The 24855-nt window shown below is 36.1% G+C and overlaps 1 protein-coding gene across 2 annotated transcripts in view; it reads right to left on the bottom strand.

Moving 5' to 3' along the window:
• Grid2 (glutamate ionotropic receptor delta type subunit 2) overlaps positions 1 to 24855 on the bottom strand; it is a 1355396-nt gene that overhangs the window by 586770 nt on the left and 743771 nt on the right. For both annotated transcript variants that reach the window (XM_034512535.2, XM_034512534.2), the window contains exon 5: positions 7097 to 7150. In XM_034512535.2, coding sequence (XP_034368426.1) covers positions 7097 to 7150 — 54 coding nt within the window. The remainder of the gene's footprint in view (positions 1 to 7096; positions 7151 to 24855) is intronic.

The following is a 24855-nucleotide window of genomic DNA, read 5'->3' as shown; positions in this document are numbered from 1 at the left end:
TAAAGTGAATTAATATCAACCTTGCTACTCAATATCTTTCAGTATTTTAAAATACTACATTGTACAGCCAGGAAGTTTCACCCAGAAGGTAGCAAATGACACACTGCTTTCTTTTCAGGTTAGTATGGGATGCTTCTTTCCTAATCAGATAAGTATTTACCCAAATTTATCAATCTTCATCTAATCCTCACAAAGTGATGAACTACAAGTTGGCATATTAAAGTCAAAATCTGTAGATTAAAAAATGCCTACTTTGCATCAAGCAAAATGCTAGTTCGTTTATCTGTTTTTACCTTTTGTTTTAAAAAATGACACTGACTCACTGTTTATTAACACTTTTTAAATAAAAAACAAGGAGACTCAGGGCTATTCATTCGGGTTATTTTTATTCGTGGAAGATTTTAGAAATATCATGAAAAAATGAAAGAAAATATGTTGTGTTCTAATTATATAAGAAGCTGAATTACCTTAATAGAATCATGTTGATTAATAGTCAAGAATGATGTCAATGAAGATAGTAAACACATTATGTCAGTGTTTAGTGACTGAAAGCTCTAAAGGAAACTTCTGTCCTGAGACCTGCCCTAAACTAAACCCTCTTACAGGTCTGTCTCCAAAGGCAGAAAAAGCTGCTTACAATCCAAAAGTTCCATGAGATGAAGTTCTCAGTTATGTACCTTCAAGTAAATCTAAAGGGATACCAACTTGAATAGAATATATTTTATCTGTTATTATTTGAGGAAGGAAAAATTAAAGTAATTTTCTGAGAGAAAAGAACTTGCCATTCTGAGGGAAACAAACAGTTTCTCTCAAAAATTTTACCTGCAATTTTAGTTTTGACACTTGATCTTCAAACCTATTCAAGGTGGTGTGGCAACCTGATCAGGATGGGCTTCACATTGACAACAATATTATTTTGATCTCCAAAAGGTGTGCTCCAAGTGTGGCAAACAGGAAGTCATATACACATTTAATGACAGCTGACCAGTTCATCTAAAACAGAAATTCCTTCAAAAATTTTTGAAAATGTTCTTTTCTGAAGTAAATGGTTGTATTAACATAGCAAACCGTTGTGCAATCTGAGTCTACATTGCTATTTTTAAAAGTAATGTTTAAATTTAATGATTTTGAAAGCAATTCCATGAGGAACTAGTTTATAAAAAAATGAACATTACTTGAGACCCCAACACTATCAAATATACTAATTGATTTCTGTAAAAGGATACTGAAATATCTAGGTTTTTAAAGACTTTAAAGAATCAGAATTATAACATTGTCTGTGGTGTCTTCATTTGCATCTATTTATGAACATAGAATTAATACTGTAATAAGTATAGGTTTGTACTGCATAGCTGATTTTTTAATTTTAATTCTTTGAGAACAAAGTACAACACTATTTTTCCAAAGAGTAATTATGAATAATAATAAATTAGTAAGAGTTGAATTAATATATCTAATATTATATTAATTTACATTAATAATTTAATGTAGACTGGATTCTGAATTGTATAAGGGCCAATAGAGGAAAACACAAGGAATTATCTGGTAAGAAAACAGAAACACCCACTGTCCTCCAAAAGTTCTTTAGAATTCAGTCATTCTTGAAATCCTGAAATAGCTCAACTTAAGGTTGAAATAAAGATAAATTGGGAGGACAAAAAGACTTTCAAGATCTATTAAATCAGTTGATAGCCTGAAGTATATTATTTCAGAAAAAAAAAGAGTTTGTTGTTTCTTTTTCTCCTGTGTTCCGTCTTTCTCTTTTTTTCATCTCTTTGCATCTAATGCAGTTCCTGGATCACAGAGAGTATTTAGTAAGTATTGGAAAACTGACACTTTAGTACCTGAACCAATCACAGGGTTTTACTAAACTATCCTTTTCAAGAGTCAGTAGCTGAAAGTTTAGTATTAGCTGTTTATAATACACTGGAAATGATAAATAATTCTGACACAGCAAATTTTCAGTTGTAGTCTGCTATGCTGTAGTTTTAAAAGATGTTTTTCTGATATGTTTGTTTAATCATGCTGTGGTAGAGTTGACCCTGTGACATTTCAAGAAAACCCAACACTAACATCAAGTAATTTTGCAAACACTATATTGGAATCTGAAATAAAATCAGGAGGAACAGGAACGGAATAATAATTTTCCTTGTGGTTGATAATTAACATAGACATCAATTAATTTTTAAACTAAGAAAATGCAAAATATCTAGTAAATGTCTAAGATTTGAAATTTCAAAACGAGAATATAAATCTTCAAACTAAAGACTTCTTCCATAACTACAGTTCTCATGGACTCACCGAAAATAATGACTTTAAAGTTATTTTAAGTCATTGGAATGACATGAGGCATTGAAGGTCAGAGTCAGCATCACCAGGAATTCAGGAGTTAGACGCACTGTTACTGAACCAGATGAGCTTCCTATCTAAGTTCTGACTTTTGTAAAACAAATAAAGCACCAAGTCATTTGCTTTAGGGCCCTAAAGGGATGTTACTATTGACACAGAAGTCTGTTGTGAGACAGATCCACTGAGCATGGGGAGACTAGAAACACCATCACCAAACCCTAACTTGATTGATTACTCCCTGTGAGCTGTACAGTCTCTCATTAGTACAGTGTACTTGATGCAAATTAAAACGAAATAAATTGTTTTCAAGTTTCTACAACTTGTGCCATAATGCATAATGTCAACTTTGATTTATAACCCCTCTCTATAAAACGATTGGTGCAATAAGATTAAGTAAATTTTTGCAACCCATTTTAAAATTAGCTACTAAACCATAGTTATGCAAAGCAAAGTAGACAAAAATCACTTTCTTCACGTTCAATCAAACGGGCATTAACAATGTCCGTGAGAGTTGTGTTATTCTGCGAGATTCGCAGCTTTGTAACAAATTTTAAAAATCCATGATTTTCCCCTTTATTGAAATAGAAAGAAATCATCAGTCTTCTATTAATTTTAATAATAAGCATGGAAATGGTAAAACAAACAAACAAACAAAGATGAGAGAAAAGGATGTGGTTCAGATTTCCTAACGTTGACTTTAAGAGAATAAGGTTGCTATGTGGAACTGGATATGAAGAGAGAGCTGACCTTGGAAATACTGGCTGACACTGCTTCTCCTTGCAAACAAGTTCATTCTTTGTGCTTCTGTTTGGTTCAGATAAAAGCAGTAGCTGATGTAAATGGAATGGGCTGTGGACATTTTATTTTTGTTCTAAGCAGTATTGACTTGCTAGAGAGAAATGGCGCTTCTGTCAAGGACTGAAAGAGTATGACCAGTAGAAAATACACACTAAAGGTTTCAAGCCAGTGACGATGAAGCTATCCTTGGAAGCATTCATAGCAGAGTCTTCAGGTTGAGAAAAGAATTGAGCTTTTCTATCGCCCTCTTTTCTTTTATTTTTGGTTTATTTATTTTATTTATTTTATTTATTTTTTGGTTTTGTTTTGTTTGTTTTTCTTTGTATAGCTCTGGCTGTCCTGGAATTCATGCTGTAGTCCAGGCTGGCCTCGAACTCAGAAATCCCACTGCCTATGCCTCCCAGGTGCTGGGATTAAAGGTGTGCGTCACCACTGCCCAGCTTTCTATCTCCTTCTGTAGTGCTAACATTGAATGAGTGGTTGACAAGTTAACTTGCTTTGTTTAGCGGATAGTTTCTTTTGCAACACTGTAGCTAAGGTATTATCAAGAAAATATATGTGAGTCTACTCTACTACTTCTGAATAATATAGCTTATAATATGAAGATGGTGAAGTGGACCTTTCCCCTGAAGTTCTAGTTGACCTCGAATGATAGGGAAACATCCTTCCATCCTCTTTTTGTTGCTTTATTCCAGTTTGCTTTCAGGATTCAAGTACCACTCTAGGAGCAAAATTGAAGACCAAAAAAAGAAATAATATAAGGGTTCCTTCTGCAGCCTTACCAAAAGGTAAGAGAAAATTATCTTCCATTTAAAAGATTGTATTTATTTGTTTGATCACTCACTAAGAAGGCAAGAAGCTCCCCTTTCTTTCTAGACTGCTTCGTGAACACAAGTGTAGACATTTCTTGTCTGATTTGCAGCAGGAAACCCATGTGGTCTTATTAGAGAAGTCATGTGTGAGATGAAAACAAGGATTCCTTATTTACAAACAAAAAGAAATCTATAAAATAATTGAACTTAAGACAACGGAGATTTCAAAAATATAATTCAAAACAGAGCCAAAAGCAACTAAAGCTTTTCATTGGTAAGACTGCTTTTAAAATGGCAATTTTCCCTTATTAATATTTTAAATACTTGGTGGATTATTTAATGTCTTCAAACTTCAGTTTTCTTTTAGAAAAACAGAAATACCTATCTGAACATTTCTGAAAGCTCACTAAATTCTTTTCAGTGTTGCTTTTTTTCTAATCTGATGCATAATAACTTAGATGGAAACACATAGGCATGATCAGAGGTCATTGTAAGACATATTGTGCACCCGCACTGCCTGCAGGAATCTCAAGGAAAATGCATAAGGAATATGCATATACAAACCGTATAGCCTAAAGATTGGCACTCCCAGAAGATGGAGAGATGGCTTCAGTATTTTTACTCTGAACTAAAAAGACTGAAGCCTATAGGAGAATCATTTGTATTTTACTTTTCCACTTGGAAAGGAAAAGCATTTATCTTCTGTAGATCCTAAGAAACAGACTCTTGCCATTCTCATAGTCAATCAAGTAACAAGAGAATGACAGCAAGGTGTAACAGAAAGAGATGGTTACTGTGGTGCCAATTTTTGAGTCATTCCTCAGGCTTTATAAGGATAGAACTTTATTGAATTCTTTTAATAAACCTCAGGCCAGAAGATACATGTATTGTACAGGAAAGTTGAAGTGTTAAGTCCACAGCAAACACCAGATCCCCAGACTTCAGGACTATGGGAGATTTCTGGTGGTTAGATAAGTCAGTGTCCCTTAGGAACTTGCCAATCTACCAAATGGAGCCATTTCTTTTATTACTAGAAGAAGGGACAAATGGCTACCTGTGGTACCTATTAGCACACTGAAGCACATGCTGGCCTCCAGGCTCCCTCAGCATCAAAAATACTTGTTATACATTTCAAAGCACAGAGCAGTACCAAACTAAGACAAAAATGCATTGCTTTTGATAATGCATATTCCATGACTGTAAGAAAGGTAGGTATTCTTGTCAGAACAACCTAAGACAGGCTCAGTTTTGTTTATGAAATAAAAGAGTGGGGGAGGCAGACAGCTTTTGGGGCTGCTTGGCAAGAATCTTACATGGGCCAAGGACAAGGAAATGGGCTGCTTGGCAGGAATATGACATTGGCCAAGGACAAGAAAGTGGGCTTTAGGCAGGAATCAGACACTAGGCTAGAACAAAGAAGTAATTTCAGGCAGGAATCTAAATCTTAGGCTAGAACAAAGAAATAATTTCAGGCAGGAATCTAAATCTTAGGCTAGAACAAAGAAGTAATTTCATACAGGAATCTAAATTTTAGGTTAGAACAAGGAAGTAGGCTTCAGACATGAAAATGACTTTGGGCTAGGACAGGAAAGTTGGCTCAGATATTTTGGTCATCCTGATAAACCCTTAGAAGCAGTGATCATGGGAGTGTTCATGGAATTCTGTTTATTGACTTGCTTGTACTTTGACTATATGTATTTATTGTCCTGCTTGTTCCTTGACTATTTGCACCTATTGTATTGCTAATTCCTCAAGCTAGAACTGACCTTAATACTTGCATGTAATTAAAATGGTATAAAAGCAAAAACGAGGAGGGGGGATGGGATAGGAGGTTTCTAGGGGTGGGAAATGGGGAAAGGGGATGGCATCTGAAATGTAAATAAATAAAATATCCAATTAAAAACAAAGTCCATGCTAGTAGCCTAGTTTTACCCTACTTCTTATCCTAAACTCCCTTCAGCTCAGTGGCTTCCCTTCCTACAGCTACTCATTCTTCTTTTAAACCTGCTATTTCTCAAACTCTCCATTTCTCTTCTGTCTGTATGTTTTTGTTTGTCTCTGTCTCTCTGTCTCTTGGTCTCTCTCTGTCTCTGTTTTTGTTTCCTCCCCTCACGCTTTTTTCTCCTCTCTTCCTCACTCTCTTCTTTCCTGACAGATCTAGTCTGCTGGCTATGTTCAGTACATATTCTTTCTCTGCTCTGGACTCTTACAAATGTCTCTGGTTGTTCTGTCTCTCATAACTACTACAGTAAAACCTTTTCCCTTAACCTTACCATGGAGAGGTCATGTTGTCAGTTTATATAATAAGTATATTGTAAGAAATAAGCATCCAAGGTAAAATCTATTTTATTTGTTTCCTTGGCTGGAAAACTACAATTTTTATTCAAAATGCTTTGTTGTCCCTAAAACAACTTCATCACCCTATAATTCCCAAGAACAGTATTGGTACATAAGTAATTCACTATCTATTTATAAACTGTAGGCAGAGTTGGACAACATCTAATTCCCAGGTCATATCACGCTGCAAGGTACTGTCACCTACTTGTCCACAGCTGGTCTGTTGCTGTCTTAGCTGGTCTTGACTGGTAAATACTAAGGAAATAACTTTCTCAGATTGTAACACACTCTCAACTCTTTTTTTATTACCTTTGCAAAATGTTAGGAAAAGAATATAAAGAAATTTGACAGTCTTTGGCTTTTTAAAACAATTGTGTTTCTTTGTGGAAAAAAAAAAAACTTTGTTCTTTGTTGATTCATGTTCATATGCTGAACCATTAAATCCTCAAGTAAGAAGACAGATATGAAAATTTTAAAGAAAGACATTAAAATACAAATGAAACACAGACTCTCCCTTGAGAGATTCACACTGGTTACAAAGAACTGAACCTTTTGTATAGAGAATGTCTCTTAAGGAGTCAGTGCGAGCAACTGGAAAAGCTAAAAGACAGGCCCTCAGTGGGAAGGTTTTCTCCACTTATTTAATTCAGATAAAAACTTGTTTCTATTTTTATTAGAGAGCATTTATGAAGTACACTGAGCTTTTGCTTTCTGTTCTGCTCCCTCTTAGAGGTGAGGGCCTTCAGAGACTCCATGTGTGAAAAAGTGGCTGTTGATAGGGGAGGCGACTTGGGCTTTACCTCATTTATGATGATCCAGTGACAGTCAAAAGCAACCAGATTAGTCTCCACTACCTAGAAGAGAAAACAAGCATGACATCAGCATTAATCACGAAGATGGAGCCACTCTAAAGGGATCCACTCCATTAGTGGACAAAACATTGCAAGTAAAGTCTTGGATCTGTTATAGATGGAACACTCAGCGAAGCCATGTAGCCACAGCAGTGTTGTCTGGCAGACACTGGAGACATGTTAAGTAAGTGTGGAAACAGCATTCATCAAGGATAGAAAAATGCACATTTAAAAAAGAAAAACATTTAAACCATAAAGATTTTAGATTTAACAGATTTCAAATAGCATATCATATTCCTAGTTCTAATACATTTCAGTGCTATTATGGATGTAATAAATATCTAAGTAGTACTACAATCATTCAATCACAAGTTATTTTTTATCGTCTCAGTGTGTATACTACTATTTTGGCTGAATTCTATTGTGAAAAATGGTTTTGTTGCACGCATTTGAAGTAGATTCAGTTCTAACATTAAACTGTAAAATAGACAAAGCAATTTATATCACATTCACAATGTTATATATAAAACATACAAATGAATAAATATGTTAAGTAATAATCTTTTTATTTTATTTTTTTTTGAGACAGGATCTCACCATGTAGTCCTTTAGCCCTTGTTGGTGATGTAGAGCACATGATATAAACCTGGCCTTGGACTCACACACATTTTGCCTTTATTCTCCAAGTGATGAGATTAAGGGTGTGGACCACCATGCCTGGTAGGGTAGCGATCTTGACTGATCAACTTTGAATATTTGGCAGAGGCCAAAAGTAAGCTTATCTCAGTATATATGTGTATGTATCTCTCTGACTCTGTGTGTGTGTGTGTGTGTGTTTATGTGTCTGTATGCATGTTTGTGATTGTGTATACTTGTATGTGTGTGCTACATATATAGGTGTTGCTTTTGTAACAAGGTTTTCACTGTACGTATTATTACACATTTTCTAAGAACATGTTCTTGCAGTTCATGCAAAGAGCATATAAATAGTGAGGCTTCTGTGTAATAAATCATTACTGTATTTTTAGTGGTGGTATTTATAGACTAGATTTCATCTCAAGCGTAAATGTTTTCCATGATGAACTACTAAGGCTGTTTCAGAGTGTAAACTGGATTTGGGGGTTGTCTTTTGTCCTGTGAAGAAACATTGCTTCAAAGGTGTATTGAATAAGAAGAAGTGTAACTGTATTCACATTTTTATACTGTTAAATTTTTTTCAATTCAAATATATAATTATTTTACTTATTTTTAATACTGATATGTCATACTATTTCAATATATTTTATTTTTATATGTCATCTGAATCCCATGTAATTGCTGAATAATACAAATTACAAATATTGAAGAAAATGAAGACTTCTTTTTTACTTTCAGGTTTATCATTATTGTTTTTAGGATATAAACATAATCAAAGGTAAAATTTTTTAAAAAGATTAAAGATTTATTTATTTTATGTATGTGATGAGTATACTGTTGCTCTCAGATCCCAGAAGAGGGGATCAAATCCCATTATAGATGGTTGTTAGCCAACATGTGGTTGCTAGGAATTGAACTCAGGACCTCTGGAAGAGCAGTCAGTGTTCTTAACCACTGAGCCATCTCTCCAGAATCTAGGTAAAAATTTTTATGGAGGATACCACATGGAACAATGTCCAGTTTTAACTATAGAAAAAATACTTTTAACTTTATATCAGTAATATATATATATATCTATCTATATATATCAGATTTTTTAATTTTTAATTTTCTTCATTAATATTTATAGAGGAATATTAATGATTTAATAACCATAAAAAGCATTAGAAAATACATTGAAATACCATCAGAATTTAAGAAGATATAAAGCCAACATTTGGGTGTCAGAAAAAACTATCACAGTATAAAATGCCAAAATGCTTGTACATATCAGGAAAACCTGAAACTTAAAATATGGGTTAGAAAGATGTTAAGGCCAAGACACAGGTAGTACAGACTGAAAACACTTCTAAATAATATCAGTGGCGTGATAGAAAAGGTAATTTAGGTAAAATTGTCCTTCTTATAATAATATGTGCCATGTGGACAGTTAAGAAAATCCAATGGGGAAAAAAATCCAAGGAAGAGAACTCTACATTGCATATAGATTATTTTGTTGCAGGACTGAGGGACTACTAGATGATAGCATAAACAGTTTGTGAAGAAAGTGAAAGTAATATTTTACACCATGGTTTGAAATAAACAAAACACAAAACAGTAGGAAGCTGCCACAGAGAAGAAAGGCAACCATAGCATCCCAGACCATGATGCAAGTGTCTTATCTCAGACCCAATCATCTCATCTCAGACTATGATGCAAGATATCATCCCAGACTATGATATATTTTCCCCAGACCATGAGGCAATCATCTCATCCCAGATCATGTCTCATTCCATACCATGTCTCATCCCTCACCAAGATGCAACCACCTCATCTCAAACCATGATGCAAGAATCTCATCCTAGACCATGATGTAGTTCATGTTCCTCACAAAATAGTAGAGGAGAACTCTGCCATACTCTCTTCTCCTCCCCACCCCCAGGACTATTACAATACAAAATAATTTTAGCAGAATAAATTTGAAACATGGAAAAAGTTATTAGCATTTACTGCAAATAACGAATCACATTATAATCCCTTTTACATTAGCTGAACTCTCTTTGTCATAGGTGTTACCCTCTGTTTGAGAATGTTGGATTACTCTATCCACATGCTTTACTTACTATAGAAGACCATGTCTTTTAACCCCCCCTTTCTAGCTTCAAATTGGCAAGTCCTCTACTGTTTCTCTGCGATGCTGGTTTAAATTCACTAGTTCCATATTTGTCTTTAAAGCCATATCTCTCATTCCAGCCCAGATAATGTGAGCAGAAGTGGTGCAGGACACTTCCAACCCTGTGTGCCTGTGCCTGCATACTAATGTCTGTGTGTTTCTCAACACTTGTTTGTGCTTGCTCACTATACCTCATAGCATGTGGATACTGTGTCATGCCCAGAATACTTAGAAAGTCACATTGACTCTGGCACAGAAAGTAACTTTCTTCACATTTCCTGCTGTCACACTGAGATAATATGAGACATTATATTTTGGGTCTACTTTTTACAGTAATTCAAGTTTTACTCATGTCTAAAATAAAACATGGATACTAATACCTGGCTTGTACTTTTTTACAACCTTAAATTTTAATTAACATAATTACTAACATAACTAGAGCTTCTGTGACTTGATAAAGACTTGATTTGAAAATTACAGGTTTTATGCTGGACATTTTAGTGGATATTAAATATTTGAGATTTCCTTCTACAAGTGCATTTTTTCTTTGTAGAAAGAAATCAATTGCTATTAGAATGATAAGTAGTAATAAAAAGACAGAGATGCCCTGTCCCTTTAATCATACAACAAAGAATATTTATACATATAAATCCATAAAATATTGAAGTGCCATATTTCAAAGAAGCACTTTAAAAAAGCTATAATACATATAAAAAGTTGTCTGGAGGAATGTCCACTAAAAGAGGAATAGGATTCCTTTAGGTCAATGTTAATTTGTTCATGAATTAATAATAAGATCACATGGATTCTTGGATATTTTTGAAGTGAATGTTACTGAAAGAAGACAATATTTTAAACTGATTATAAATACAGAAATATAATTTGGGAAGGGGCATAAAAAGTGTGGAGGTCAACAGTCTGGACCTTAGGAACTTGAATGACGTCCTGAATTATAGAAGAAGCCACATCTGGCTGGGCTATCACAGAAGCCAAAACCCACCAGTGAGTTAAAGGAGAAGCAGGGTGACAGTGCTATTCTTCTCGCAGAATAGCAGCCCCAGATGACAGTGCTCATTCTTAAGGATGACACATTTAACAAAAAAAAAGCCACTTTGGAGCTAAGTGTCCCTAAGGAACGACAAATGACTGGATATCCACATTGGTTTACCTGATAATTTTAATACTTTGAATAATATTATTTTGTTTCCATGTAATAACACTTAAGTTTCAGTAATGCTGTCAAACTAGTGGCATTGCTGAGTTAAAGGACCAAATTCTAGATTTTAAGACATTACTATTTTAATTATTTCTGGGCATCCTAGAATTTCTAAATTCTTTGTATTTCCTTCTATAGTTATAATACAATTCATTTAAGAAAGAATTTTTTCTCCAATGATTTATTCTCATTACCAACTTGACTGGATTTAGAATTACCATGGAAACACATACCAGGTATATCTATGACGTTGTTTTCCAAAAGGCTAAACTTAGCTGGAAAGACCTGCCATGAATTCATGCAACACCATCGCATGCGCTGGGGACACAGAATGTTATGCCTCCACTAAGGGAGGAATGCTTTAAAAGAAAGCAGTCCATGCTTTAAAAATAAACATAAAGCTATACAGATCTAAATACATAATGGGAGTTCAGAGAGACAGTACAGAAATTAAGAATATATGCTGCCACCAGTGAGCGCTCACATCGCAACTAACTGCCTTTAATCCCAGCCCAAGAGATCTGATGCCCCTTTTGGCTTCTTCAGGCACCAGGCTTCAGCAACCCTGCCCCCTGCCCTGTGCCTTGCTGCTTCCTGACAGCTGATCTATCCTCATTGGCTGCCATGTGTCTTCACTCTGGCTTCTTTTCAAGGTGGACTGTATTGTTTCTTAAACTCTGCATCAAAATAAAACCCTGCTCCATTAAGTAATTTTTGTCAAATTTTTGTTCTTGTTTTGTTTCGTTTAGAACTAGAAAAATACACATCTTTTGTCATCTTTCTTATTTAAAAAGCACAGCTCACACTTTACTGGAACTGGATTTGAAATTCCCCTCCCCACGTAGAAGTTTTTGGTATATTTTTGTTTTTGTATTTTAAATAACAGAACTTCTCTCATATCCAAGCACATCGCTGCTACAATTCTCCGAGCTCATTGTGTGGATTATTAGTAAGTTCAAGTTTGCTTTTTAAACAAAACATCAAAAATCTGAGGATATAATAAAATAAGAAAGCAGTCCTAATTCAGTAATAGCATTTATTACCATGATGACTCAGAAAAGGTACCTAAAAGACTACATGCCTCCTGGACAACCCAGAGCAAAGAGCAACTTGTAAGGGAAACGGCCAATCGGAGCAAAGCTATCCGGCAGGAACAGCAACTGAACTCAACAGAGCAACAGGCGACATGGAAATAGGGGTTTTCCTCGGTAATCTGTTTTGAATATTCTCACCGTGTAAGTCTTTTTCAGCATTAGACATGGGGATTTAGGACTGTGGAAAGAGCGTGTTCCACATGCAGGGCAGCGCTGTGCAGCCCAGTGCATTTCTACGTTAGCAATGTAATTATAACAAAGGAGACCTTCCACCTTCCACAAGGCTGAGCTTACTTTAAGTGAATTCCACTAAAAAGAAGGTGACAGAGGAATCAAGCCCTGTCAGGGAGACGAGCCATGAGTAAGGACAGGCCATCTGTCACTGGCAAGACCTTAGGACTTCTGAGTCTTTAGTAAGGCCCAACAATTTATCATCATGTCTTCCAGTGCTTGCTCTCAAATCTTTAGCTGTGCTAAGTAAGACAATCTGAAGCAAAGGAATCAACCTCACTGCCAGAGTGTGTAGCTCACTCGGATTAAACGCAGAACAGATCCTACAAGTACAGAGGACAATTTAATTGACTAAACAATAACAGCAACATGCTGTTATTTCACTCAAGCTTGTGACTCAACTAAATTACACTTGTTTCCTTTGCCGGATGCACTGAATATTTATACAAAGATTTGTGATACGCCACAGCGGCCAGGACAGCAGGTGTTTGCGTCCTTGTTCTTGCCTATGCGAGACAGAAGGTGGAAGCCAGTGAGGGGAAGGTCTGTTCAAAAGGTCCCACAACTTATTTCAGGCTTATTCTATTTAGCCAGAGAGATGTGGAAGAGCTACTTCCTCCCTGCTCCTCATCAGTAACAATTTAACTTGCTCAGCACTGCTTAGAACTTTCTTCTAGGCAACAGTTCTTCGATGCTTTGAAACCAGATACACTGAAAAACAGTAGGTTAAATAAAGTTAAACACATGTTATTGTTGCATTGCTCCTCAAGGTGCTGAATATCAACTCAGAAGTACAATGAACATGAAGTCACTAAGATTAATACAATTTTCAATCATATACTGAAGCTTCATATTCATTAACTTTAAAATCAGAATCTATGAATTCATTTGTTTCTCATGTATCCTTACACAAACTACCAGGCTGGTAAGCTTCAGGTTCTATTTGTCAATATGGATAAAATTGTTCCTACATACTACTACCATCAGGAGAATAAAAGATAGTGGACCATGCTAAGGTTACAACAAACATCAGCTTCTTGTGTCTTAACGTATGTGTGACTGCTCTCCAGTACAAGATGTTTGGAATGACAAAATTCCAAATGAATTTCACAAAGAAACTTTTTTTTTCCTACTGTAGATCTTATATGATTAAAATGTTTCAAGAACTGTAAACTAGAAACAATGTCAATGTACCCATACAGTTCCATCATGTCTAAAATTCATTGAAATACTTTGCAATCTGAGCAGAGTTCCACAGTAGCCCTAGAAAATGCAGTCAACAAGCAGATCTGTTTTCAAAAAGCAAGAACAACTGGTGAACTGCTAAGTTCATGTAAGCCCCAAATCAGACATTATGGTTGAGACCAAATGGTGACACCACTTTCCTTTTTATTTTCTGTTTTGAAAAAAACAAACAAACAAACAAACAAAAAAAACCAAAATAAAACAAAAACAATAAAAGACAAAACCAAACTGTAGCAGCTTGTATTCTCATGTTAATTGTGTTATCCAAAAACCTGTTTGCAATGTCCTTCAAGTAGGTTAAAAGAAGCTTAACCCCAGTTGTCTCTGATTTGAAAATAAAGTTGCCAACAGTCAATGGTTGGACAGAGAGAAAGAGGAGGGACTTTTAGAATTGCTGGGCAGGGGAAGAGAAGAAGGGACTTCATTATGACAGGGCCATAGGGCGGAACACACCAAGAAGGAGCAGGAGGCGAGATGGCCGAAATGTAGAAGCAAAGGGAAAGCAGGCCCCAAGGTAGGGCTACCCAGAAGAAAACAGGACATTAAATATAAAATGTAGACTTAGAAAGCATTAACTCAGGAAAACCAGAGGGTGTGTGTGTGTTAGCGGCAAGGAGGTTTGGATGTCCCTAGCTATTGAGCGAGTTAAGGTTTATTAAATATAAAGGTTGGTTGCCTCTCTCTCCTCTCTCTCTCTCTCTCTCTCTCTCTCTCTCTCTCTCTCTCTCTCTCTCTCTCTCTCTCTCTCTCTCTCTCTCTCTCTCTCTCTCTCTGTGGTTTCATTTGTGAATCCAGAGTTCTTGGGTGGGTACAGAGATGCACACACACCCATCAGAAGCATAGAGTGGCTTTTAAAAATTTACCGCCACACCAAACCACACCACTGTATTCTCTCCAATAAAATATATAAAGAGCGTACAAAGTATAAAGTAGATATAAGCAACTTTTATTTTTGTTTGGAGCTCATTCCAGTTGCCCTACGGATCCATGTAGGTCAACAGGACCACAGCTCAGTACATTTGAGATCAGAGTCCGCACTCATCTGCTCTTTCTAAGGCTCGGCAAAGATATTCACACTAGGGTGCTTGTGAGTGCCATTTCTCTAGCCAGCTTTTTGGTTTTTTCCATGGCCTTTTTCCCTAGCACAGAAGGAAGGTATAAGGAGGCAGTGAAGTGCTCAGGCACATGGGATCTAAATCCCAAGTTGATCAAGCAGATGGCACCAGAAATTCTCAGGCTTCTACTGGGCAGCAGGGGCTGTTCCACAGCCCATTGTCTTGTCAGTGGCTCCCTGTGCTCAGAACGGAGCCCAGCTCTTTTCTGTTATCTCCAAGCAGCTCCTCTCTGCCACCCCACTTTCTGCCTTTTGCTTTGGAAGCTGTGCTCTGAACTTCCAGCTGGAAGATCACGGATACTCCCATCCAAGGTCTCTTGCCATCGCTGCCAAAGTTATTTCATAAATGGATTTGCTAGATTTATTGTTTCTTCTGTACACTTGGGTCTTCCCACACCCCCTGGGAGATGGAATCATGCCACAGCAGTGAGCTGGCCAACGCTGGGATACCAACTGTTTCTCAGTGTGTAAAGATGTATCCTGATCTAAGAAAGTCCACTCTGCCTTCACCACGTGGCGTAGACCATCCTCCTATGTCCTGTACGGTTGAACAAAGACTGAACAGTAATAAAAAGTAAACTCAAAACTTCATTTTGATGAGAATATACAGGTTTCATGCTTATTGTTAGGTCAACAGATTCCTGTATTATTGTTTCTACTACTCTTTTAAATACATTTCAGGGTTGTCTGCTTGGCCTTGAATTCACTACATAGCTTAGATTGGCTTTGACCCGAACTCCTTTCTCCCAGATTGCAAGTGTTGGGATAGAGATGGCTGCCATCATATTTGCCTCTATTGTTAATTCTTTTGGGGTTTCTGTTGACCTTGTAGGATTTTTGTATCTTTGCTATGTCAATCAAAGGCTGATTGTGCCTAGATTGTGTGTGTGTGTTTCTGTCTGTGTGTCTGTGTGTGTGTGTATGTGTACGTTCGTGCATGGGAAGATCAGAGTTGGTTTTGAATTCTTCTTCAGTCACTATATATATCCATGAAACATATATATATATATATATGTATATATATGCATATGTATATGATGCATATGTGTATGTATACGTATACGTATATATATATATGATGTATATGTATAAGAATATTTACTTCCATGGGTATGTGTTCATCACGTACATTCCTTGTAGCTGCACAGGTCAGAAAAGGTCATTAGATAGTCTGGACGTAGAGTAACAGACATTGCAACGCACTAGAGAATTAAACTCAGTTCCTTGGAAAGAGTAGCCAGTGCTGTTAATTGCTGAGACAACTAACATCTCTCTAGACACTTCTATTTTATGTGTGTGTCAGAGGGCATGGTTTCTCTATATAGTTCTGGCTGTCCTGAAACTCACTCTATGTAGACTAGGCTGGCCTTGAACTGACAAAGCTTCTTCTATCTCTACCTACAATGTGCTGGGATTAAAGACACGTACCACCATGCCCAGCTTTCTTCTTATGCTTGAAGCAGGGTTTTTAGCTGCATGTGCCCCTCTCTGATTCAGCCAGGCCACCTAGTCAAGTAAGCTCCAGGGATCCCCCTGGCTTCACCTCCCAGACTCTGGGATTATAAGTATAAAATTCCAGATCTGACTTTTTACACTGGTGCAGATCACCCAAAGTCAGGGCTTTGTGTTAGTGTTTGTACATGGAACACTTTATAGAGACTTCCCAGACCCCAAACTGTTTCTAAGATTCTGATGAAGAATGGCACTTCCTGTTTCCTTTCACCACATTCTAACATGCCGATTTTTAGAACAACTAAGAAACACCATTAAAGTGTTTATTTATTTTTAATAGTCAAATGATCATTGGTATGATATATTAGTTCCTAAATGTGACTGACAACATAAATGTTTGTCTTTAGTGGGAGTTTGATCAAGATTTAAAATGGCAGTTTAGTGGCATGTTGATACTTAACTGGTAAGATTTATAAAGAGTATTTTTTTCCTCCTCTTGAAGCAAGGAAAAAATAAATACAAGAGGAAAGGCAGATGTGTAAGTATAGAAAGGGAGAGAGAATGTAAGAGAGGTTCTCAATGACAAATAACAGCCAAAGCCCTTCAGACAGTGAGCTTTCACACCCTTGGGTCACTCCATGGATTTCTGTTCTATCATACCTACATAACCATTTTTTACATGGTAACTATTTTTCTTCCCTATGTCTATTGTGCAGGGCAATTTTTTTCCACCTTTGTGCTTGCCTGAGTCTCTGACCCCATCATCTGCAAGAGAACTGTGCTTATGCAAGTAGTTGAAAGGACAGGTCACATTTTATGTACTATTCCACTCCCTTTTCTAAGCTCCCTTAGACAAATGCCATCTTTATGACTGGTGTGTCCTTATTACTAATCAGTAATTATATCCACAATAGCAGAATTTCCATAAACATGGTGTCTAAGGTCAACACAGAAATTACAAAGTATAATTTAGTGAACATTTTTTGCAGTGCATCAGTAAGCAAATAATGTAATATTTATTGAGTACTTAGTATGTATCAGGCACTAGATAACCATGTATATGGATGCTCTAAGTATTAAATTATATAACATACACACAGTCTTTGTGTGTGTGTGTGTGTGTGTCTGCAAACTCCGTGAGTGTCTCTCCAAACAAATTATGTAAATATGAAGATAAAAGTTATTTATGTATGTATAAATATCTTGCTAAATTCCCAGCGTCTTTATTATTTAAGTCACACAATGTGCGACACACACATACACACACATATAATTAATATAGTATACATTTTATATATAAATAAATGCACACATATGTATATAAAGGGCTAGAAATGTCTCAATGGTTAAAAGCACTTGCTACTCTGCCCAGTGACTCAGACATGGTTCTCAGAACCAACATAGCAGCTCACAACTAACTTTACCTCCAGTTCTTAGGTATCTGAAGTCCTCTTCTGGTTTCTGTGGGCTCTATACTCACACTGTACGAACGCACACATGCAGGAAAACACTCGTAAAATTAAATAAAACGTAAAAAGAAAAAAAGTGAAAGAAACTGAGGCAACAAGACCTCGAGTAACTCACTGAAGCCCTAAGATTAGCCGTAAGTAGAAGGCAATGATGATTTCCATAGCTTTTATATGAAAATGTTCTTCTAGCTCTGTTTCTCATAGTTGCAGAAACTATCATGCAGGTTTTTAAAAAATGAGAGCTGTAGTTAAAATTATGGTTGGGGAACAATCTGCAGGCACACCTCAGTTCTCATTTATATCGTTTCATGTTAACTTATGAATATCTGTCCATCTCAGAGAGATGCAGTAAATAATCTGGGCAGTTCAAACAGTGAGTCTACTGCTTCAGCACATTCCCATGTATGCTTGCCTGGTATAAGAAAATCTGTTCTTGCTTATTCTCAATCCTCATCTCCTCTTTAGGATTGGACATTCTGCTACAATGATCAATAGACTAAAAGCTTTATACACGTACCTACTCAGTGTAAATACATACGCATGCTTTTATACACTATGCCTACATATGTATTTCTCTACCTGATTCTTATCCAAAGAAAGCTATTTATTACTGTAGTTTCATCACAGCACAACTTTGCCACCTCATAAGCAAAAGTGTAATTCTGGTAGAGAAGAAATGGGACAATGGTTTCCAGCAATTATGCCAAAAACTGAAATGCAAATTAAACACAAAGTGTCTGCATTTGGGCAGTTAATGGGTTTAGTGATTTCCATATAATAGTGAAGGCATTTCTTTGTAGCTTAGCTATTTCCTGCAGTATTCAGAATCCAGCACTGGTGAAGTTGATTGCTTCATAATACTATTACTCATTATAAGGCCTATGTCACTCAACATTTCTGCTATCTTTTAGCTCACTATATATTATATTGAGACTTTGCTTTCTAGAAGTTTTAAGAGTATTATATTAGTGATTTTTCAATAAAAATGTCAATGCAATTTTTATTGGTTCCAAACAATCTAAAGAGACAGAATGCACATACAAAATGTAAACGTCCACCTCCATCACCTAAACTATTTGTGTTGTCTGTCATCCTCATAGGTTTATGCTTAATTGAAGCTTGATCATTAAGGCTTTTAATTAAGTAATCAGAACTCATACTTTTCCTCATTTTTAAACCTCTGGAGCCATTCTTTCTTTATTAAAAGAGTCTCATAGTTGACAGTAAGATAGTCTCATAGTTGTGATGGCATAGGTCTTAGCAGCAATGTAAATATTCAGAATTCCAAGTGACTGGCTTTCTTCTCTATGCTATTTCAGGATAATGGATATAAGCTATCTTTTCTTACCACTGACAAATCACTGTATGGTGTTAGAAATGTGTTTAGTAAGAAAGTGCCACTTGGAACCGAAGCACTAACTTCTACCTGCTCAAACAAAATGGTACTACATACAGAGTAGAATTGCAGTACTTGACTCAGCAACCCATGTAATGATCACACTAGGCACACACATACAAAGTTAGCTGAAATGTGGTAGTGACTCTATGCTGCTGGTAACTTTACATCTGCTTGTGCTTAGACATTTTACACAATACCTTCTGTCTGTACATGTTTATAAATGCATTCTCTCTGTATAATAGTCAGTGTTGCCTTAAGTACCACTAATGTATCTTATTCACTACTTCTTCTTTTGTAAAAAAAAAAAAAGAATGCACACTGCATTGTTTTTGTTTCCTGTTTGTTTATTTGTTTTATGGTGTCACTGTAAATAAATGACTTCTGACATTTACTAGACCCTTAATTATGACTACAAGTTCTTTTTCATGTATACTCAGTTTTATTTCTCTCCTATTCTCCTAGTCAGTGATATTCTAATGTTTCAACTTCAACCAGTTGAAAGAGCCTGTCTACCCAATAGGGTCACAAGTAACTCTGCTCATTATAAAACAACAAAACTGGACAAAGCTTGCCAGTTACAGATGATTTCCGGCCTTCAGACTTCTGCCCTTCCCAAGTCAGAAGTCAAGAAAGCATTCCTCATTCAGAGCAGAAGAGCTAGAATGTGATGGGTAAGCATACACTAACTGCTGAAGTAAACTCAAACACATACTATAAACAGAGCAGCACTGGGGTTGCTGAGCTCAGAGAACAAACAATGGAGAAGCAGATGAATGCCTTCATCTCCATCCTTACATAGGGTGAGTCTAAAATCTCTAAAGCCATTGTATATTTGGACATTCATTTCTCCTGTGGCAATATACTTAAATTTTCATTCAGGAAACCTCAGAAGCCTCTCAAGGGACAATTTAGCTTCAAAGAATGGAGACATGTAGAAGCAAACAACTCTTCTAATTTATGGTTTTAGATGTAATAAACTTTATAGCATCCAGACAGACCAGGATAGTGTCCCCCTCCTCCACAGCTGAAAGGAATCATGTAAACTATATAGAGGTGACATGAACATATACAGGTATAAAAAGAAGTCTAGCATCCCCTTCTTAATATCCACTCAGCAAGCAAGCAGCATCTCCCTTCTCTCCCTACAAACTCAGCCACCCCCAGCTGATCCAATGCAAGTTCTTCTTCAGCTTTTGGCTTCCATTTGGTTGACTTGCTTTCAAGCATTTTCTTTTGTCAAAACCTGACTATATTATTGGCTCTAAGCAGTGGACCAGAAGCCCTTTCTGGGTACCAACTCTGAAGCAGTTTTTTTTTTTTTTTTCAAACATCTTCCTTAGGTGGAGTCCCATTTGTCTACATTCAGACCCCATTCCTGGTAAGACAGTCTTGTTCTTTTTTCATTATTGTTTCTCCCTGTACTTTCTGGAAGTGTCTCCTTAATGAGCCATCTCTATGAAAATACTTGTCTCAGGATCTGTTCCAGTAATTTAGACTGAGTCAGCCTTCCCTCACAAAATACACAATTCATTCCACAAAAAGACAATGGCTCCTAACATGAAATGAGAATCTTAAGAACAAAATGCTTGAGACATTAAAGTGATTCATAACCTATCCTACTTTCTATTGTAAACCATTAGCACACTCTAAAAATTCCAGTAAAACTATGTGCAGTGTATTGAGAATTCTTTACACTATAATGTCTCATTGTAACTTATAAGACAACGACCTAAAGAACTTTGTAAATCATCCTGCTGGGTACACTGCTAAGAAAAAATGTCCATCGTGAAGGCTATGAATGAACTCTTTTAAGAAGGGTCTGAGTGATGCCATGCTGAGGACTCTATGGATGATGCCTGTACCCATCCCTTTATAAAGAGCTTAGTCAGAGGTATACAACAATGGCCTAGCATGGATGTGCTTCTACTTACCAAATTTAAGAAAATAATTAGACCTTTTAGAGTCTCTGAATCTATCAGAATCAGTATTTCTGAAGAACTTGTGATAGAGAAGGATGATGTGATCCCTGTTCTAAGAGAATGCCACTGTGTGCTGATCAGGAATTCTAAAAGTAAAGTGATATCTGCCAGTGTGTACAAGAGAGTGCATTAGAAGTAGCTACCTTCCCTTAGTAGAAGATTCCAAATCCTTGATTAGAAAGAATATTTTATAACTAAGCCTATGTCTTAAAAGATCTTATTTGAAGCACCTCCTGGAAGTATTGTTATTAATACTTCAATAACTGCTTTGCAAATCATAGCCTTGTATTAATTATTTTCTTTACACCCATCTTCCATGTGAGAAGTTGTGCTACTATTTGCTAGAATTGAATTTTTCTACTTGTAAACATTAACAGTTATATTGTATTGTCAGGTTTTGGTCTCCTACTTTTATTACAAGAGATAATATCTGTCATAGTTATAAGCTATCAATTATGCTTTTAAATACATCATTACGTATTAGATGCCATTTCAAGTTAAACAATACAAATTACTTTTGCTAAGCTGTTAAATACATGATACTAAAGCTAGTTCCAACTAATTGCTATCAGATAAAGTGAAAAGACAGAAATACCCAGACGATTGCCACATGCATTCTGCCCTTTAGTCAGTTTTCATCTTGAGAAATTATCTTATTAAGAACTATACATTCTGACTTAAGTGTCTTTAACTTATTAGGGCTGAGCCCATAGTGCTGAATAGTAATGTCAAGTCCATATACCATAAAGTCACCTGGAAACATGTCAGTACTTTTCTGGTGCATTTTACAAAGCACAGACATTTTCAATCTCTCATATATTTCATAGCTTACTTAAGTATGTGGGTTATTTCAGAGCAAAATTTGCTAGTCAACAAGATTTGCATTTGCCTAGGTCAGGATATAAAAGTGCAAGAAAACCACAGGCTTCTTTGGAAATGATGCTGTACTTCCTTCAGACTCTAAAACATGGGCTGACAGCTACAGTGCTGTGTACCACCAGTACTCTTCCATAAAACAGTTTGAAAGCATCCTAAAGAGATAGAGTGACAAGTTTAAATGCTTTCTTCCCAGGATGAGTTCATGTCAGAAATGCTAGAAGATTGTCATCATGTGTCTCAGGACAGTTATTACTTTTGTGAGGAGAACAAGGACATATTGAAGTACATTCCATTCTGTGGTCTGGGAATCACAATTACTGAAGGGCATTTTATATTATTGTGTGATCTGTTTGCTTTTGTTTGTTATAAACATTGGATTATTGATTATGGAGTTTTAAAATGGTTGCTACCTTCTACAGACTGAGTCTTCATTGGATAAGGAAGCAGTCTAGGCTGTATGTGAATTTCACATATGCTTGGTTTTACAAACACATGTAAATCACTGGTAATACAATTTGCATGGTGGTTAACTCAAAAAAGCTTTCACATAAGCAGAAAATTAACTTCCCCTCTTTTAGTGTGGAGGAATGAACCCAGAACTTAACTCATATCAGGCCAGTGCTCTAATTCCTCTGTGAGACGTGCAGATCTATTGCTTTCATTTTTTTTCAATTACAAAGTGATACAAATAAAACAGACAGGCTGATTTGCATCTTTATAATGTGTGCTCTGAAAAATCTGTGGAAATGCTTATCATTCAATGTCTTGATTAAATATTTTAAAATATAATGTATTTACTATTGAAGTACGTATTTTTCCCAAAAGAATTTTAGCTAATAATAAGGTTTTACCTTTCAGCTTCTTTAGATGATTTATGAACTTGTTTAAATGAATTGTTTTTGTGGTTGTTTGCCTCACTTTATTAAAGAGTTAAGAAGTGAGAATTATGTTTCTTTTTCAGCTTCTGTCTAGACAGATTACCATGTTTCTCTTCCAAAGCAATGGTTATTTTCATTAGTCCTTACTCCTAACAACAAATTCAAGTTAATTCACTCAACATTAATCCTTAAGTATAAAGTATATGAGGCAGAATATAGATGTTACAGATATATTAGGGGGCAAGGTAAGACACTAACTGGTCACCAGGATTGAGGTCATTCTGGCTATAATAAAGAAGTTTTATGGTTGCAATGTTCCAGAGAAAAGTAAAGAGAGACATTTTTCCTGACATTTTTCATTAAATGAAATATCTTTTACGTGAACTTAATTAGTGAAATTCAGGAACTAAGACTGTTAGGCAGTAGGCATTGTCTGATAGGGAGAAATGGTCCACTAGCACTGACTGGTCTTACCAAAACCCATTATTAACAGAACACAGCTAGCCACATACAGATGTGATAAGGGTAGCTAACTAATTTTGTTGCTGTTATTTGTAAAATGTCCTCCCTCAGTCTTCTCTCTCTCTTTTCCTCCACACTCCTCACTCCTTTCTTTTTTTACTTCTCGATCCTTCTTCTGAGGTGATTGAACTTAGGGCCTTGTGTATTCTAGGCAAGTGTTCTACCATGTATGTATACACCTAGCCCTTTGATATTTTTTTTTAACATAAGGTTTGCAAAACACTCTTAGTGATGAAAAATTAAATATTTATGTTATTCTGTGTGTAATTTATGATAATTACAAACTGTAGTGTTGAGAAATCTTTGATAATATGGTGAACCCTGTTTGTGTCATTTCTGAAAAAAAAAAAAAACCTGCTTCTAGGGGTAGTATGGCTCAGCCCTTAGCATACACCTTTAATCATTCTGGATGGAATATAGATATACCTCAGTATATACCTCTAACACAAAACAATGAAGGTATAGTTACTTTATAGAAAGAAATATCATGTTTGAAAGTGATCTCTAATTTAGTGTCAGACAAAATGACAAATCAGAGAAAAATTTGACAGAATAGGATCTGCCCAACTCTCACAAAAGCAGAGAGAAAAAGAGGCAGAGGCTACTTAAGAGTGAGCAAAGCAGAGAAAGGAGAGAGAAGAAGGAGAAAGGAGAGGAGGCAGTTTGATCAGGACACTTCTACAGAGAAAAGGTTGCAGAGAAAGAGAGAGAACAAATTAGCCATAAGTGAAGACAGAAAGAACCGGAGAATAAGAAGCAATTCAGAAAGAACTAAAGGGGTGAACTTATTCAGCAGTATGTCTGAGAGGCTGAAAACATTCTAGGCCTAAATAAAATTGTACTGAGCAGCTTTTAGCACTAGGCCTATGTTAGTACACTGAGGTAGAAAGCCTTAGAGATGACAATTGCATCAGGAAAATAAAAGTGACATTTACACTATATTTTGTAAATATATTAAATAGTATCATTTTAAAATTGTAACATGGATTCAATTATGTTCTAGACCCTAATATTTTTAATTAAGGAAACTGTACCCATAGTAACCCTAACTATACTTGGAAAGTGTATCAGCAAGGGAAAACAAGGTTGCTATTTTAAATAAGATTGTTGTGTGATGATGTGAGCTAAGATTCAAATGTGAAGGAGCAGACAAGCAGCATTTTGTACCAAGTAATAGTTAATGTGATGACAGCTTGGACATGGTTCCAGCCCCTGGAGCAAAGCCAGCAGGGCATGGGACTGTTGCTGACTGTTGCTATAGGCATAAAGCTTGTTTGTATAATAACCTATATATTTTATTTTATGCACCTCCGCCTTTGGGGAATGTTCTCCCTGCCAAGGTTAATGAGTCCATAAAAATTAAAAAAAAAATACATAAAGATTATGGGAAGTAAGAATGTGTCTGGTGTTCCTCAGCAAAATGTTAATGTTGTGCCCTTCAG

This window comes from Arvicanthis niloticus, chromosome 9 (assembly GCF_011762505.2).
Source record: "Arvicanthis niloticus isolate mArvNil1 chromosome 9, mArvNil1.pat.X, whole genome shotgun sequence".
In the NCBI taxonomy this organism is placed as follows: domain Eukaryota; kingdom Metazoa; phylum Chordata; class Mammalia; order Rodentia; family Muridae; genus Arvicanthis; species Arvicanthis niloticus.
The sequence above is the reverse complement of the archived record's forward strand: the minus strand, read 5'-3'. Positions and strand labels throughout refer to the sequence as shown.